The 14,198-nt window shown below is 31.8% G+C and overlaps 1 protein-coding gene across 1 annotated transcript; it reads right to left on the minus strand.

The window, feature by feature from the left end:
- Positions 1–377: 377 nt before the first annotated feature.
- Positions 378–13,915, minus strand: LOC134725971 (glycoprotein-N-acetylgalactosamine 3-beta-galactosyltransferase 1-like). The gene is made up of 4 exons (XM_063590307.1): positions 13,802–13,915; positions 8,566–8,690; positions 4,883–5,685; positions 378–855 (listed from the first exon to the last, which is right to left on the minus strand). The coding sequence occupies exons 2-4, from the start codon at positions 8,666–8,668 to the stop codon at positions 709–711; spliced, it is 1,053 nt and encodes a 350-aa protein (XP_063446377.1). The 5' UTR covers positions 8,669–8,690; positions 13,802–13,915; the 3' UTR covers positions 378–708.
- Between the last annotated feature and the right edge of the window lie 283 nt (positions 13,916–14,198).

Consider the following 14,198-nt stretch of genomic DNA (forward strand, 5'->3'; position numbering starts at 1 on the left):
AACGGGATAACCTACGGTCTAATCTATTAATGGTACCAAAAACCTTCTCCCTTTGTCTGAGACAATAGTATAACATCACAATATAGAAAAACGTACGATAAAATATCCATTAGAAGGCTTTACTCAATCAAAAAAATGTAATTAACACACTATAAATATCATATACCTTCTTTTGTATTATTTCTAAGAATGCTTTCTTACTCAATAACCAACTGTATCTTTTTTTTTATATGTATATCTGTATATTTTTTCATCTTCTCGCGATGTTGACGACACACAAGTGTATGAAAACTTTGGTAAATGTACACCTCAATATAAAAATCGGATAAACTAAATTTGTCATAAATCAAAACGTGTTGCAATGGCATAACCACACATATTTTTAGAAACCTTTTTATCCAATATATATATTCTACATAAGAAAAGAAACCGTACCAATTGAGGCATATGAGTAGTCATTATTCTTTCGGTTGATGTTTTTGAGCTTATAGTTTTTTGCTTTTTGCTTTGGATCTTTCCGTTTGAGTTTCCTCATGGTTCCTTTTGCTTTTTCACTCGATGTCACGAATCCGTACAATTACTCCGCCTGTTTCGTCATTTGATAACATTGAGAATGGAAATGGAAAATGTGTCAAAGGAACAACAATTCGACCAGAGAAAAAACACCAGCAGAAAATCTACAGTTCAATTCATTTGTACCATTTAATGTTATTGGTCTAAAGCAAAAGCATTTTGACTGCTGCTGTAATTGCGTCCAAAAACTGTCAAATGGTAGAGAAATATATCCAAAATGTACATCATCTTCGGTGTGACATAATGGAAGGTTATTGTACTGGTACTACAGCAGTCCTTACCCTGTAAAACAAAGATTTTTAATTTATTATGAATCAATTATTGAACATTGAGACTATAAAAGATGGAAGAATACATATAATAATATGATAATGAATATTGAACAACATCATGGCATCTTTTTAACGTGGTGTCGTTTGTTTTCTCTTATACTTGAGTTTGATTTTACATTACTTTAAGACGTGTTTTATGTTTTAAGAGTTTTCTATCCCAAATTCATTTATTTGGTTCTGATGTTATATTGGTTATTCTCATCGGTTTTTGTCTATTGCTAAGTCCGTTTCTGTGTGTGTTCATTTGAGTGATGTGTCGTTATTCTCCTCTTATTTTTAATGCGTTTTAGTTTGTTACTCCGATTTTGTTTTTTTTCCATCGAGTTACGAGTTTTGAACAGACAAACAATAGTTCACATGACACAACATAGAAAGCAGCTAAAGAATAAGCAACACATGTGGCATCCGTCGTGTAGCTCATGTTATAGCATATCTGGTAAATAGTCGATTTTTTTTTTAATTTTTATTATTTTTAAGATTTACAACAAGTACATAACACATCAAACATACATACAGTAATATTAGCCAAAGATTTGAATAAATACTCATTAATGATAATAAACATTGTTGTAAAACATTTTTTTTTTTTACTTATATGAATAAAAAAAAAAAGTAAAAAAAAAATTACAACAATGTTTATTGTCATAAATATATAGTCGATTTTGGTAGGTCACATTAATGAAGGGTAAGGAGATTGTTGTTACGACGTAAGGAACATATCCGATATCATCTGTGAAACAGTTTTTCCATAACAGTCAACCATCTCGTGATGGCGTCCGTAAAATTTACGAAGGGATGATTTCAACTTCACCATTTGCAACTCTTCGTTTAATAGCTTCCTTGTAAGAAGCAACTTTCTATCAAGAATCATGATAGGAAATACAAGCACGGGAATATCGCATCAATTGGAAGATATATATATCCCGTATACAGGTGCTCATGGAATGTTTCTATTTAGAAATGAGAAGTTCTCGTCAGTAAACCACTAGATAATATTTGGTATATAATTTTTCTTAGAGAGGATTTAAGAGATAAATGTAGTTGATTTGAAGCTTTAAGGACGTCCATCGGTAGTTTAACTGTCGAAAATTTAGTTTACCTGGCGACGCGTAGCGGAAACTAAACGGGTATTTGAGACAGTAAAACTACCGATGGACGTCCGCAAAGCTTCAAAAACAATACATCTATCTCTATTCTAATGCAAAATAAGTTCATAATTAAATTTCAATAATTATTTCAGTGTAAAATCTTCTATTACGAAAATTCCGCGAAAAGATGTTATCTTCTTTGGTCCCTACACTAAGTGACGTCATAGGTATACTTCCGGAGTCAACCATAAACACCGGGGGTATTCTTGCTTCTGCGCCGCTTCGAAATGGTATAAAATTTGATAAAAAGAAGATTTGTAGGTGCAATATGAGAGTTTTTGGGCTTATTATTGTAGAAATGACATGTCAACACATTCAGCATTTCAAAATGTCGGCTTCCTTAGTTACAGACAAGGAGATAGAGAATTTTACGCTAACTGTCTTCCAATCATTACCATTGATACAAATTAATTGCATAAGAGTCTATTTTACCGATGAATAAAACCTTTGTAACTCCTAGGTGCTGTGTCGGAGATCACAAGCACCATTGGTTAATACTGATGTTCACGATTCTACACTGGTTACTCACGAGATATATTTAGTGCTCAACGACGAAATAGTTTAAGTTTTAAAGTAATAAACGATAGTAAACCAAGTATGTGAATATGCGAATGACATTAAACTTTAATAAGGAAATCACAAATGTAAAATAATACAAATGGACATGTAAAACTTTGGAGAAGGAAAACAATTTGAAAAGTTATGCATTTCTATCTAGATTTTTTTTAATACGAAAGACGAGATAATGCCTGATATTGCTTTTGACAGATGACACAATAATATAATAAGACTTATTACTACCAAAACACAAAAACAAAGTATACAAAGTCCATCAATACAATTTATAACTTCCAAATGACAAGACAGATACAAATACTAGGGATACTAGTCTGTTCACTGTCCTGACTCGCTTGAGGTGCCATTCATATTGTTTATATTAAGCACACATCATGTGATAAATCTCATTGAGTCATGTCAAGAGTACGGGTCTGTTGGTTTCGCTTATAGTATTTTTTTAACACTAGCGTGTCAAATTGTATCACTTGATATTGTTTTCATCTTAAAGGTTAATTCATGGTTTACCGCAATCTTAGATTGTACAATCAAAGAACAAAATCAATCTATTTATTTGCCCAAATCTGCAAATTTGGAGACAGATTTGCCATTAAATGATTAGACTGTCTATTAATATAATAAAAACTTGGTTATTTATTGACTTATTCAAAATATATAAACAAATATAATTTTTGTTTGTTTTTAGAAGTATTTTTTTAAATAACCCATTTAAGGGGAGTTCACACTTTTTTCCATTTACTTGTAGCAAGAAAAAGAATTCGGTGACACCATTTTCTTTTTATTTTCTTAAAACAAAAATGTGTATTTTCTGGAACAATCTAACCAAATTAAGGCAATTTTAAACGACTCATAGCTTGAATAATAGCCCGGTTAACCAATACTTTTTATGATATTTTTATGAAAAAACATAATAAAACCTTCATTTTGGCAAATTATACGAAAAATCGGTCTCGAAAAGTCTATACTTGTGATCTACCTTAAACTTTTAAAACAATTTCATTAAAAATTATATGTGTTACAGGACTTTTTTCAGTCTGTTTTTTTGTGCTTTAGTTTTTATTTTGATCTATTGGGTTCAGTAGATCAGGCAATTTGTTTCCCTTTGGTTTGTTTATTATTTGGTTATACATATTTGTTTTAAAACGTTCTATGCAGAACGGGTTTGGACATTGTTGAATGTCGTACGATGAGTTATTGTTTCCCAACATCTGTTTCATTCAATCTAATTGAAATATAGATCTCCAATTTCGTTATACTACGTTACTACATATGTATAACGAAATCGGAGATCTATATTTCAATTAGATTGCTGTTTCATTTGGTCTATGGTTGATATAAATATTGGGATATTATTGTAATTGATACACAACTATCTTGCAAAGTTCAAACGCCGTGATGGATAGCTAGCTCGATAGTTGTCTGATAAGTTATGATACGACATTGCATTATCTATATATTCATTTTCATTTTATTTCAATCCTTCAATTCATTCGTTTAACGGCCTTTAGTCAAATTTTGCATATATCTTTTGCTCTACGATATTCCTGTTAAATTTAGTTCTCTTACTACTAGATTCCATCAAACTTGAGATAAATGATAGAACAGAATTGTACCTCCTTTTTATAATGTGATTTACCGAAATAGATTTTTAATCGGGCTTGTACTAACTTGAGTAAAACGGCAGTTTCCACATGTGGAGAAGGATCTCCATGCCCTTCAAGAGGACCTGCAATCACTACAAGTTTTTAGTTAGATTCGTGTTGCTCTGTCTTTCGTTTTTGTGTAGTTTTTTTTTGTAATACTATTTGACTGGTGTTCTTTTTCTTTTTTAGCCGATATTCCAATCTTCTTAATCGACTGAGAGGTAACAAATCTAAGGGACAAACATAAAGTAAGAGAAATTTCTCCTGCTATCTCTGCATTATCCCATTGTTAATCTCCATTAAATCATTATATCACAAAACCGTTAATTGGACACTACGGTTAAATAAGTTATTAGCAACTATGCTTTTATGTTTTAGTAAGTCTTATTTATTTTACATTTGTTTTGCTTGTATGTTATGTAGAATATGTAAAAGAATAATGAATATACAATAAAGATTTTGTTACGTTGGGGGAAAAAATGAATATGCATGACTTTTTTGTTCAAAGCTTATCACCTTTTGTAAAGTTTCTTTTGTTTCACTTAATGAACGCAATATGTAAGTTCTATGAACATAACAAACGTATACTAAGTATTATATTATTTATTACCGTTTTGGACGGTGTACTAGGATAATTCTTTAGTAAATCGGATAATGGTCCAACCATATGGTCCTCCATAGTTCCACCATGGAATGTTTCTCGTTTAAATTTATCTGTTGTATCATATACAGGAACACCTTGGCTGTCCAAACACTTTCCAATATCCACATCTTCATCTTTGCCATCTTTAGGACAGTCTTTATATTTAATCCCAAACATGAGTTTATTTAAAGCTTCCTTACTCAGGACATATCCTGCACCACCACTATGATACCCTTGTTTAGTGTACAGTTTATAGTTTTGACCCAAATACACTGGTTCGTTACTTTTAAAGTATGATAAGAGATGTCTTAAGTTTTCCAAAATAACATATGTGTCATCATCAGCTTTTAAAAACCAATCATATTCTGTAAAATGTGTATGTACATAATCAAATATCCGAACAACTTTATCTGTTAGATGTTTTCTACCATCTTTAGCTAAATCTAGGTAAACAACATTCGGTAGTGTACTTGGTCTATTAGTGAAGAAAATAGTCTTGTTACAACGTTTTCCCCATGTATCATTCACAGCTTTAGCTTTGGAGAGTAAAGTATTATGTGTTGTGAGGACTAGACACATGATTGAAGTTGGCGATGGTGATTGAGGAGATTTGTTTCGTGCTATTGGTCTTCTAAACTTGACCTCGTGCTTTTCTGTTTCAACAACCGGTGATGAAGTTGATAATGTGATTGTTTGCGGAAGAGGTTTTGGAATTGAATGTCCTGTCGCTTTTCTACTGACGTTTAACACATTACCATCAAATGGATGAACTGGAAAAGAATTTAAACATTAGAATGTATTTAACATATTGATATATACATGCAATGAATTTTGTGTTTTGATATATTTATCATTTTATCATTGTTTCATTATATCATTGTATAAAGCCTCGGTCACACTTTACCGGATAAGACGAACGGACGCCTAACGGATGAAAATAAAAGTTGTCCGTTGACAAAATTTTTATCCGTTGGAAGTCCTTTGATGTACTGACCAACTAAAACGGACGCTTAACGAACGATAACGGACATGCAACGGATATGCAACGGATGAGAAACGGAGACGTACCGGACAGAACGGATGTCAAACGTACATCCAACGGACGAGTACCGCATAAAACGGACACCTAACGGAAACGTACTGGATAAAACGGATGGTCGTAACAAGATATAAGAAAAAATTAAAGGCGACAATGATAAAACATGTACATCGCATTAATATTGAAATTGTTCTGTGTAACTGGTTTTGGTTTGTTCTTCAAAATGCCGCTAAAGGGCAGTGTCTGACCTGAATAACAGCTGATTGATTGTAAAAATGTACCCTTATTCTAAGATCGATTATGAATAATAAGAATACATGAACCATAAGAAATCTACTTGGCATTTCTGACGAGAAATTTTCATTTGGCATTTATTCGTTTCAGATTCAGTCATCGTCCGTTTTATCAGTTACAATTCCGGTAAAAGTTCGTTTCACATTCGTTCAACATCCATTTTATACGTTAGACGTCCGTTAGAAGTCCGTTGGTGAATTTATCTACCAGACCTCCAACGGATGTATAACGGATACGTAACGGATACAAAACGGAAATGAAACGGACGAGTACCGTACAAACGGACGCCTAACGGACTTCCAACGGACATTTCATCCGTTGGACGTCCGTTCAAAGTTTTGAACATGCTCAAAATTATTTACCGGACAGAACGGACGTCGACGGATAAAACGTACGCTTAACGGACATGCAACGGATATGGACGGACGCCTAACGTATACAATGGATGTTGAACGAATGTGAACGGATTGAAAAAAGTTATCCGTTAGGCTTCCGTTCGAGCTATCCGGAAAGGTAAGACCGAGGCTTATGATTCAAAGGTATCTGGAATTTTTTTTGTTTTACTAGACTTTTTGATATAGGGATCAAGGAAAATCTAGTTGTGCGTTAAAACACTTAGAAAAAGACAATATTATAAAATTATAACAAGCTTTATATGGTATGTTTCTCATTTTTTATATAGATTATACCGTTTGTTTTATCCCTTTGAATGTTTTTCACTAGTAATTTGGGGGCCCTTTATGGCTTGTTGTTCAGTGTGAGCCAAGGCTCCGTGTTGAAGGCTATACATTGACCTATAATGGTTTACTTTTTATAAATTGTTATTTGGATGGAGAGTTGTCTCATTGGCTCTCACACCCCATCTTCCTATATCAATTAGCATAGAATGGATATAGGTATGAACATTGTGGATTGTATGATTACAAATGTTTATTATAAATAATAAACAACATAAATATCATTTCTTGCCACTATTTTAAAACCAGATAAAAAATAATTCAAATGAAGTGATTAAACCAGCAATAGGTCACCGTACGACCCTCAACAAGAGCCAAAATACATACAGTATAGTTAGTTATAAAAGATACTTACACAACACCAAAAAAAAAACCGGCCTACTTAACAAATACACAATAAACAAGAAAATGAAATATGACTGATAGCAACCATGAAGAACACTGATTAGTACAGGGCATATATAGAATGTGGCAGGAATGAATATTTTGAAAAATCATGTTTTATTTTTATATGGGAAGTGGTGTAATCACTTATATTAATACAGTACATGTATACAATTTAAATTAAATTACAAGAGTTCCACGTGCTTAAACATGCAACCCAAGTGTAACAGTTCAAAACTCGTGTGAATTGCACGAGCAATTCAAATTTTTTTGAAATTCACATAAACTTGAAAAAGATTGTTGTTTTGAATGACATTTAAATTTTGTAATAATAATGAAAATAAAATTTGTTAAGTTCACTTGAATTACACATGATACATTTCACTGGAGTTTCTTGTGGAACCCATAAAACTATTTCCGCAAGAGTAACGTGTATAAGCACATTTAAGCTGAAAAAAAATCATTTGAGATTCATGTGAAATTCACTTGACTCAAACTTGCGTGCACGTTTGAATTAAAAAGTGTTTAAACATAATATTACAACGAAAAAACAAAACATCCACTAAAACTATTTCTAGAACAAGCAAAACTAGTTAGTAGAAAACGTTTTAAAGGGAAAAAAAATATAAACCTATGTGCTCGATTTTATCATTATTTCCGTAAATATATCATATAATCGTCAATTTTTTTTTCTCTCTGTTTGTTATGATTTAACAAATATGGCTGCTCATTAAATGCCGTGTTTTGAAGCCGAGTGTGACTGATTGTCACCTTATAGTAAACAAATCACAAAAAGCATGGGTATTGAGCACGTGTTTAACATGTATAATCAGATATTTGTTTATTTCAATGACAGATTCATGCGTATTGTGGTCACCGGATTTTTACGAGAAGGGTTACGCTCGGGTCACTATGCATACGGAAAATATGTCGGCGAATTGCTTCCTGGAAGCAAGCAATTAAAATAAAGTAAACTTCTTCTTAATGTGGACAAATTAAAAAAAAATCCTCAGAAAAAAGTATATGTATATAAGTTGTTTAATGAAAACTATCCATTTAGTTATAAAAAGCATATGCATAGGTTTGTTATGACTTTTAAGAAAAAAAAATGATAGTTGAATACTAAACTTCACAAAAGCTGAATATACATTTATCATAGACCTGATAAAATAGGATTACTACTCAATATAATATACCATTGAACTGTTGTTGTGTTTGCAAAAGGAAAGACACAAACATAAAGAATGTAATGAGACATATCACAACACAATTTCCTCGTCTTCTGAACAACGTCCACATGACTAGCTGTTATCTGCATCCTCTGGAAAGTAGTACAAGAAGATATATAAATATATGTTTATACAAAAATCTACAACATATTGTTTTTCAGGAATAAAATATCATAAACAAGGCAATTGACGTATTTTTCAACTTTTGAATTGATTAGATGGCTAATATCATTCAAAGGATGACAAAAAGATCATTAATATATTGATATTGAAACAAAAAACTGTATCTTCTAAACACTGACGTTTCCTGTAAATCGAATGAAATTGACAACATTGGGTATAGAAGAATAAAAGAAGCAAGGGTTTTCGTTTACTTTCACATGAATTTAGAGTTGTGTCATTGGCACTCTTGCCACTTATTTGTATATCTATAAATAATAGAACGCTTTTTTTAATTGTCCATAGTAGATGCATTAATAAAAATAAAAAAACATTGTATTGTGACAGTCAATCCCGAAAAAAATAATAATCAAAGAGTGAAGAAATATTTGAAAATATGCTCAAGTTGCACTTATCTGGCGTATGTACAATATTTAGTCCTGGTATCTATGATGAGTTTATTTACAACCGCTAGGTCGATGCCACTGCTGATGGAGATTTATTTCCCCGAGGGTATCACCAGCCCAGTAGTCAGCACTTTTGTGACATTATTTATCATTGATATGGTTATATTTATAAATTAACTGTTTACAAAATTTTGAATTTTTTAAATACTAAGGTTTTCAACCTGAGGAACATATTACCTTAGCTGGATTTGGCAAAACGTTTAGGAATTTTGGTTATCAATGCTCTTTAACTTTTACTTTTTTGGCCTTTTTAACTTTTTTGGATTCGAGCGTCACTGATGAGACTTTTGTAGACGAAACGCGCGTCTGGCATATGTACAAAATATAGTTATCTATGATGATATTTGTTATAACACAAATGAACAAGATATAATGGACAAGTACATCAAGTATAATACAGACATGAAAAAGTTCAAGTTAATCTTGTAAGTGAATTCGATCTTTGCTTAACTTGGAATCCCTTTAACGCACTTTATAACACTGCCGTGTTAATAATCAAATGAGAGTTTTCGCATCATTTTTAGTTACCATTTTGCTATGTATCTATGTGTTATATATTAAATTGACGATTACTTAAGGCTTATTTTCTGTTCAAAGTGATGTAGACTTTTGTCTATTGAATCCTACGCGTTTTTATCACTTTTAATAAGCTTATGATGATTTGTAAAATTATACTGTCATTCTGAGGTATGAAAATGTAAAATCACAAAAATACTGAACTCCGAGAAAAATTCAATCGGAACGTCCCTAATCAAATGACAAACCACATCAAACGATTGGACAGCAACTGTGATATTCCTGACTTGGTACAGGCATTTTCAAATGTATAAACTGGTGCATTGAACCTGGTTTTATCGCGCGTACCCTCTCACTTGTACGACAGTCTTATCAAATACCGTTAAACCTAAAACGTTGCGTGAACAAAATAAACTCATCATAGATACCAGGACTAAATTTAGTATATACAGATAAAACAAATATATCAAATAAAATAGTCAAAATATGGCAACAGCAGTTATCACTGTATTACAATCTTAAAACAAACAATCATTAACAAAAATGCACAAAATCACCTATGAAATTATAGAACACATTCATTGCTTCTTCTGTCTGACGTAAAAAAATGTTAACGTCACATTGGAAAATTTTTGTCGTTCAATGTTTATTCAAAACAATTTTATAATTTCACATGGGGAATGTTGGTATACAGGGTTAAAAGTTAGTAAGAATGGATTTCAGATATAGACCGAAATTAAATAGGTATCAAAGGTACCAGGATTATAATTTAGTACGCCAGACGCGAGTTTCGTCTACATAAGACTCATCAGTGACGCTTAAATCAAAATATTTATAATCAAATACAAAGTTGAAGAGCATTGAGTATCCGAAATATCAAAACATTGTGCAAAATACGGCTAAGGTGATCTATACTTATTGTAAGGAAATCCTTAGTTTTTTTGAAAAATTCAAAGTTTGTAAACAGGAAATTCATAAAAATGACCACGATATTGATATTCATGTAAACACCAAAATGTTGAATACTGGTCTGGTGATACCCTCGGGGAAGAATCTTCAAACAGCAGTGGCATAGACCCAGTGTTGTAAATCGTGTAAATAAGAGGTACTATGATTATAATTTAGTACGACAGACGCGCGTTTCGTCTACATAAGACTCATCAGTAACGTTCAAATCAAAATTTTATAAAGCCAAACAAGTACAAAGTTATCAGCAATCAAAGACGGGCTTCGAAGTTTTGTGAAATTGCCTATTCTTGAGGTGGCGTGAATCAGATGTGGATACTTAAAAATTACAAAGATCTTTTAGAGTACATACAATATAACTCTCTTTCATCTTGTAACAGTATTAAAACATTTGACTTTTCTACTTTTTACACAAGTATTCCACGTTCCAAACTAAAAGACAAATTGAAAGAGTTGGTATTGCTTTGCTTCATTAAAAAGAATCGCCAACGTAGATACAAGTATCCTGTCCAAGGGAGGAATAAATCCTACGTTTTAAAGGATCACTCTGTTTCAAACAAAAAAATCTCTGAAACTGATATTATCAAGATCCTCGATTTCTTGATTGACTACATATTTGTTACGTTCGAAGGACGTGTTTTTCAACAGACTATCGGCATTCTAATGGTAACAAACTGTGCCCAACTACTTGCCGACTTGTTTCTTTATTATTATGAGGCGGACTTCATGCGGGAACTTCTTATGAAGAAAGATAAGAAGTTAGCAATATCCTTTAACTCTACCTTTCACTATATAGATGATGGTCTTTCACTAAATAATTCAAAATTTGGTGACTATGTGGAACGTATCTATCCCATCGAACTAGAGATACAAGATACTACAATTACAGTTAAGTCGGCTTCATATCTTGACTTACATCTAGAAATGAGGGTCGGTTGAAAACAAAACTTTACGACAAAAGAGATGATTTCAGCTTTCCAAATGTGAACTTTCCATTTCTAAGTAGCAACATTCCAGCAGCACCTGCATAAAGGGTATGTATCTCCTAATGTATACGATATTCCCGTGCTTGTATTTCTTATCATGATTTTCTTTATAGAGGGTTGCTGCTCAAAAGGAAGCTATTAAACCAAGAGTTTCAAATGGTGAAGTTAAAATCATCCCTTTGTAAATTTTACGCCATCCGAGTTGGTTGACCTTTATGGAATAACCGTTTCACAAATGATATCGGATATGTTCCTTACGTCGTAACTACAATCCCCTTCCCTTTCATGAATGTGACCTACCGGATTTGTAATCACATAAGCAACACGACGGGTGCCACATGTGGAACAGGATCTGCTTACCCTTCCGGAGCACCTGAGATCACCACTCGTTTTTGGTGGGGTTCGTGTTGTTTATTCTTTAATTTCTATGTTGTGTCATGTGAACTATTGTTTGTCAGTTTGTCTTTTTCTTTTAGCCATGGCGTTGCCAGTTTTTTTTTTTTTAACCTTTATGAGTTTGACTGTCACTTTGGTATCTTTCGTCCCTCTTTTGAGCACTGAGGATCCAAAATTGTCTAGATGTTCTTTAGAATTTTTTAAATTCCACATATGGTTAATACCATTCAAGACAGACATTTAGCTTATTACTGCATTCAAATAAATAAATAAAAATCAATGGTATTCTGCTAACTTAATTCACATCTGATAAATATTTGTATATGGAACGGTCGGGTTTTTTTTGAAACAATTAAGGTTTTATTTATGAACGAATGTTATTTGTCCTTTGTGTATAGAATTTTTTAACCAATATATAGTAACCAATAATTGTTAAATGAAGTTATTAGTAGTATATCACTGCTCAATCAATTCATGATAAGTGAAAACATATCTGGAGTTCAAACTGAAACAAAGGACACAGATCAACTATAAAAGTAAAACAACGAGACAACTGAACTGAACTGCAACAAAAGCATACGCCAAAATACATTGAAAGGAACTATTTGCTAAAAAAATTGTCGCAGGTTATCTTTAAACAAAATGTATCTGATGGCTAGGAGATACATGAAAAATTATAATGTTAATAATTCCTTTCTTGTAGATTTACTATTTTACTTATTATTTGTTCAAATTATTTTGTCCTTCTTCACCAAAACATTCATGACCCACACATTAATTCAAGTGCCGCATCGAAGAGGAGTATTTGTACTAGTTGATCTCATACTTTTAAAATAAAGATTGATTTTTTATATAGATATAACAAAATTATACCTGAAAAGTGTAGTTTTTTTTAAAGATCCTTATATGAATAATTTAGCCTGTTATATATATCTAAATCCTGAACATGAAAATAAGTCATAAGATGAACACAGGTTAAATTGCATTTCTTTACACACTCGTGAAAAATAATTCAAGTGATTGTTAAACTGTTACTGGACGAGGTCATCTAATTTTTAAATCAAACAAAATGTATGAACGGTTGGATTTTTAAAAATATCAAAATATTAAAAATAACGGATTCTTAAGAAATTTGACACGCTACAGACATATTGACTCTATGAAAATATTTTATTTGTATAAAAGCTGTCATAATTTCAATGTAACCTCAGCAAAAGTGGTGAATTAACACCTCAAAATATATCAGCCTAGTAGTGTACATTTTAAACTAATTTGAAAATTGTAAGTCCACAAAATATTTTAAGGTACTATTAATGTTTATTTTAATTTATGTTGTAGTTAAACAGTGAATTTAAAGTTATAATCCACTGCTATACCAGTTAACGAGTTTATCGCTTCAATGATTTTATGTGAAGTATAAATTTTTCAATTAATAAACACTTGTTTTATTTATGATATTGCTCGATGGCATGGGTATAATCAATATTTCATTGGTTTCTGTACTTCCGGGTACTTTTTACAATCATTCGTTCTTGTTATTAGAGTTAATCATGTGTACGTTTCCTTGGTTGATGTGTTCTAATTATGTTCCTTCCTCCACATTGCATTTAAACAAATTATGTACATTGTTTTAGAAATCAAATCTTCATATACACACATCATAAGCATACATTCGGCATTGACAATTTTCTATTTCAAATAAAATATACTCACATTATATAGATATAGTTCATTATACAAAGGCAGTTGCTAACATTGACAAAACCTTCTGGAATATTCTACCTTTAAAAAATATTATTCTTCATTGTGCACTGGTGTGCATCAACCGATAGTATGGCGGATTTAAATAAGGAATATAAATAGATGGGGTGGATCAATGAACACCAGGTTTTTTTAAATTTTGCTGAACGCATACGATGGGTATATTGATTGTAAGGAAAAGAACTAAATGAAATTGATATTTTTATGTTTTTACCTGTACATTTTTCCAATACATTATTTCCAGATTTGTGAATATCATTTATACACTCGTATTTTAATTGCGAATACACATGCTATTATTTTAGTTGATTTAAAAGGTACAAAGTTATTTGTGTGTTTGAATAAATAA

This window comes from Mytilus trossulus, chromosome 7 (assembly GCF_036588685.1).
Source record: "Mytilus trossulus isolate FHL-02 chromosome 7, PNRI_Mtr1.1.1.hap1, whole genome shotgun sequence".
NCBI classification, from domain to species: domain Eukaryota; kingdom Metazoa; phylum Mollusca; class Bivalvia; order Mytilida; family Mytilidae; genus Mytilus; species Mytilus trossulus.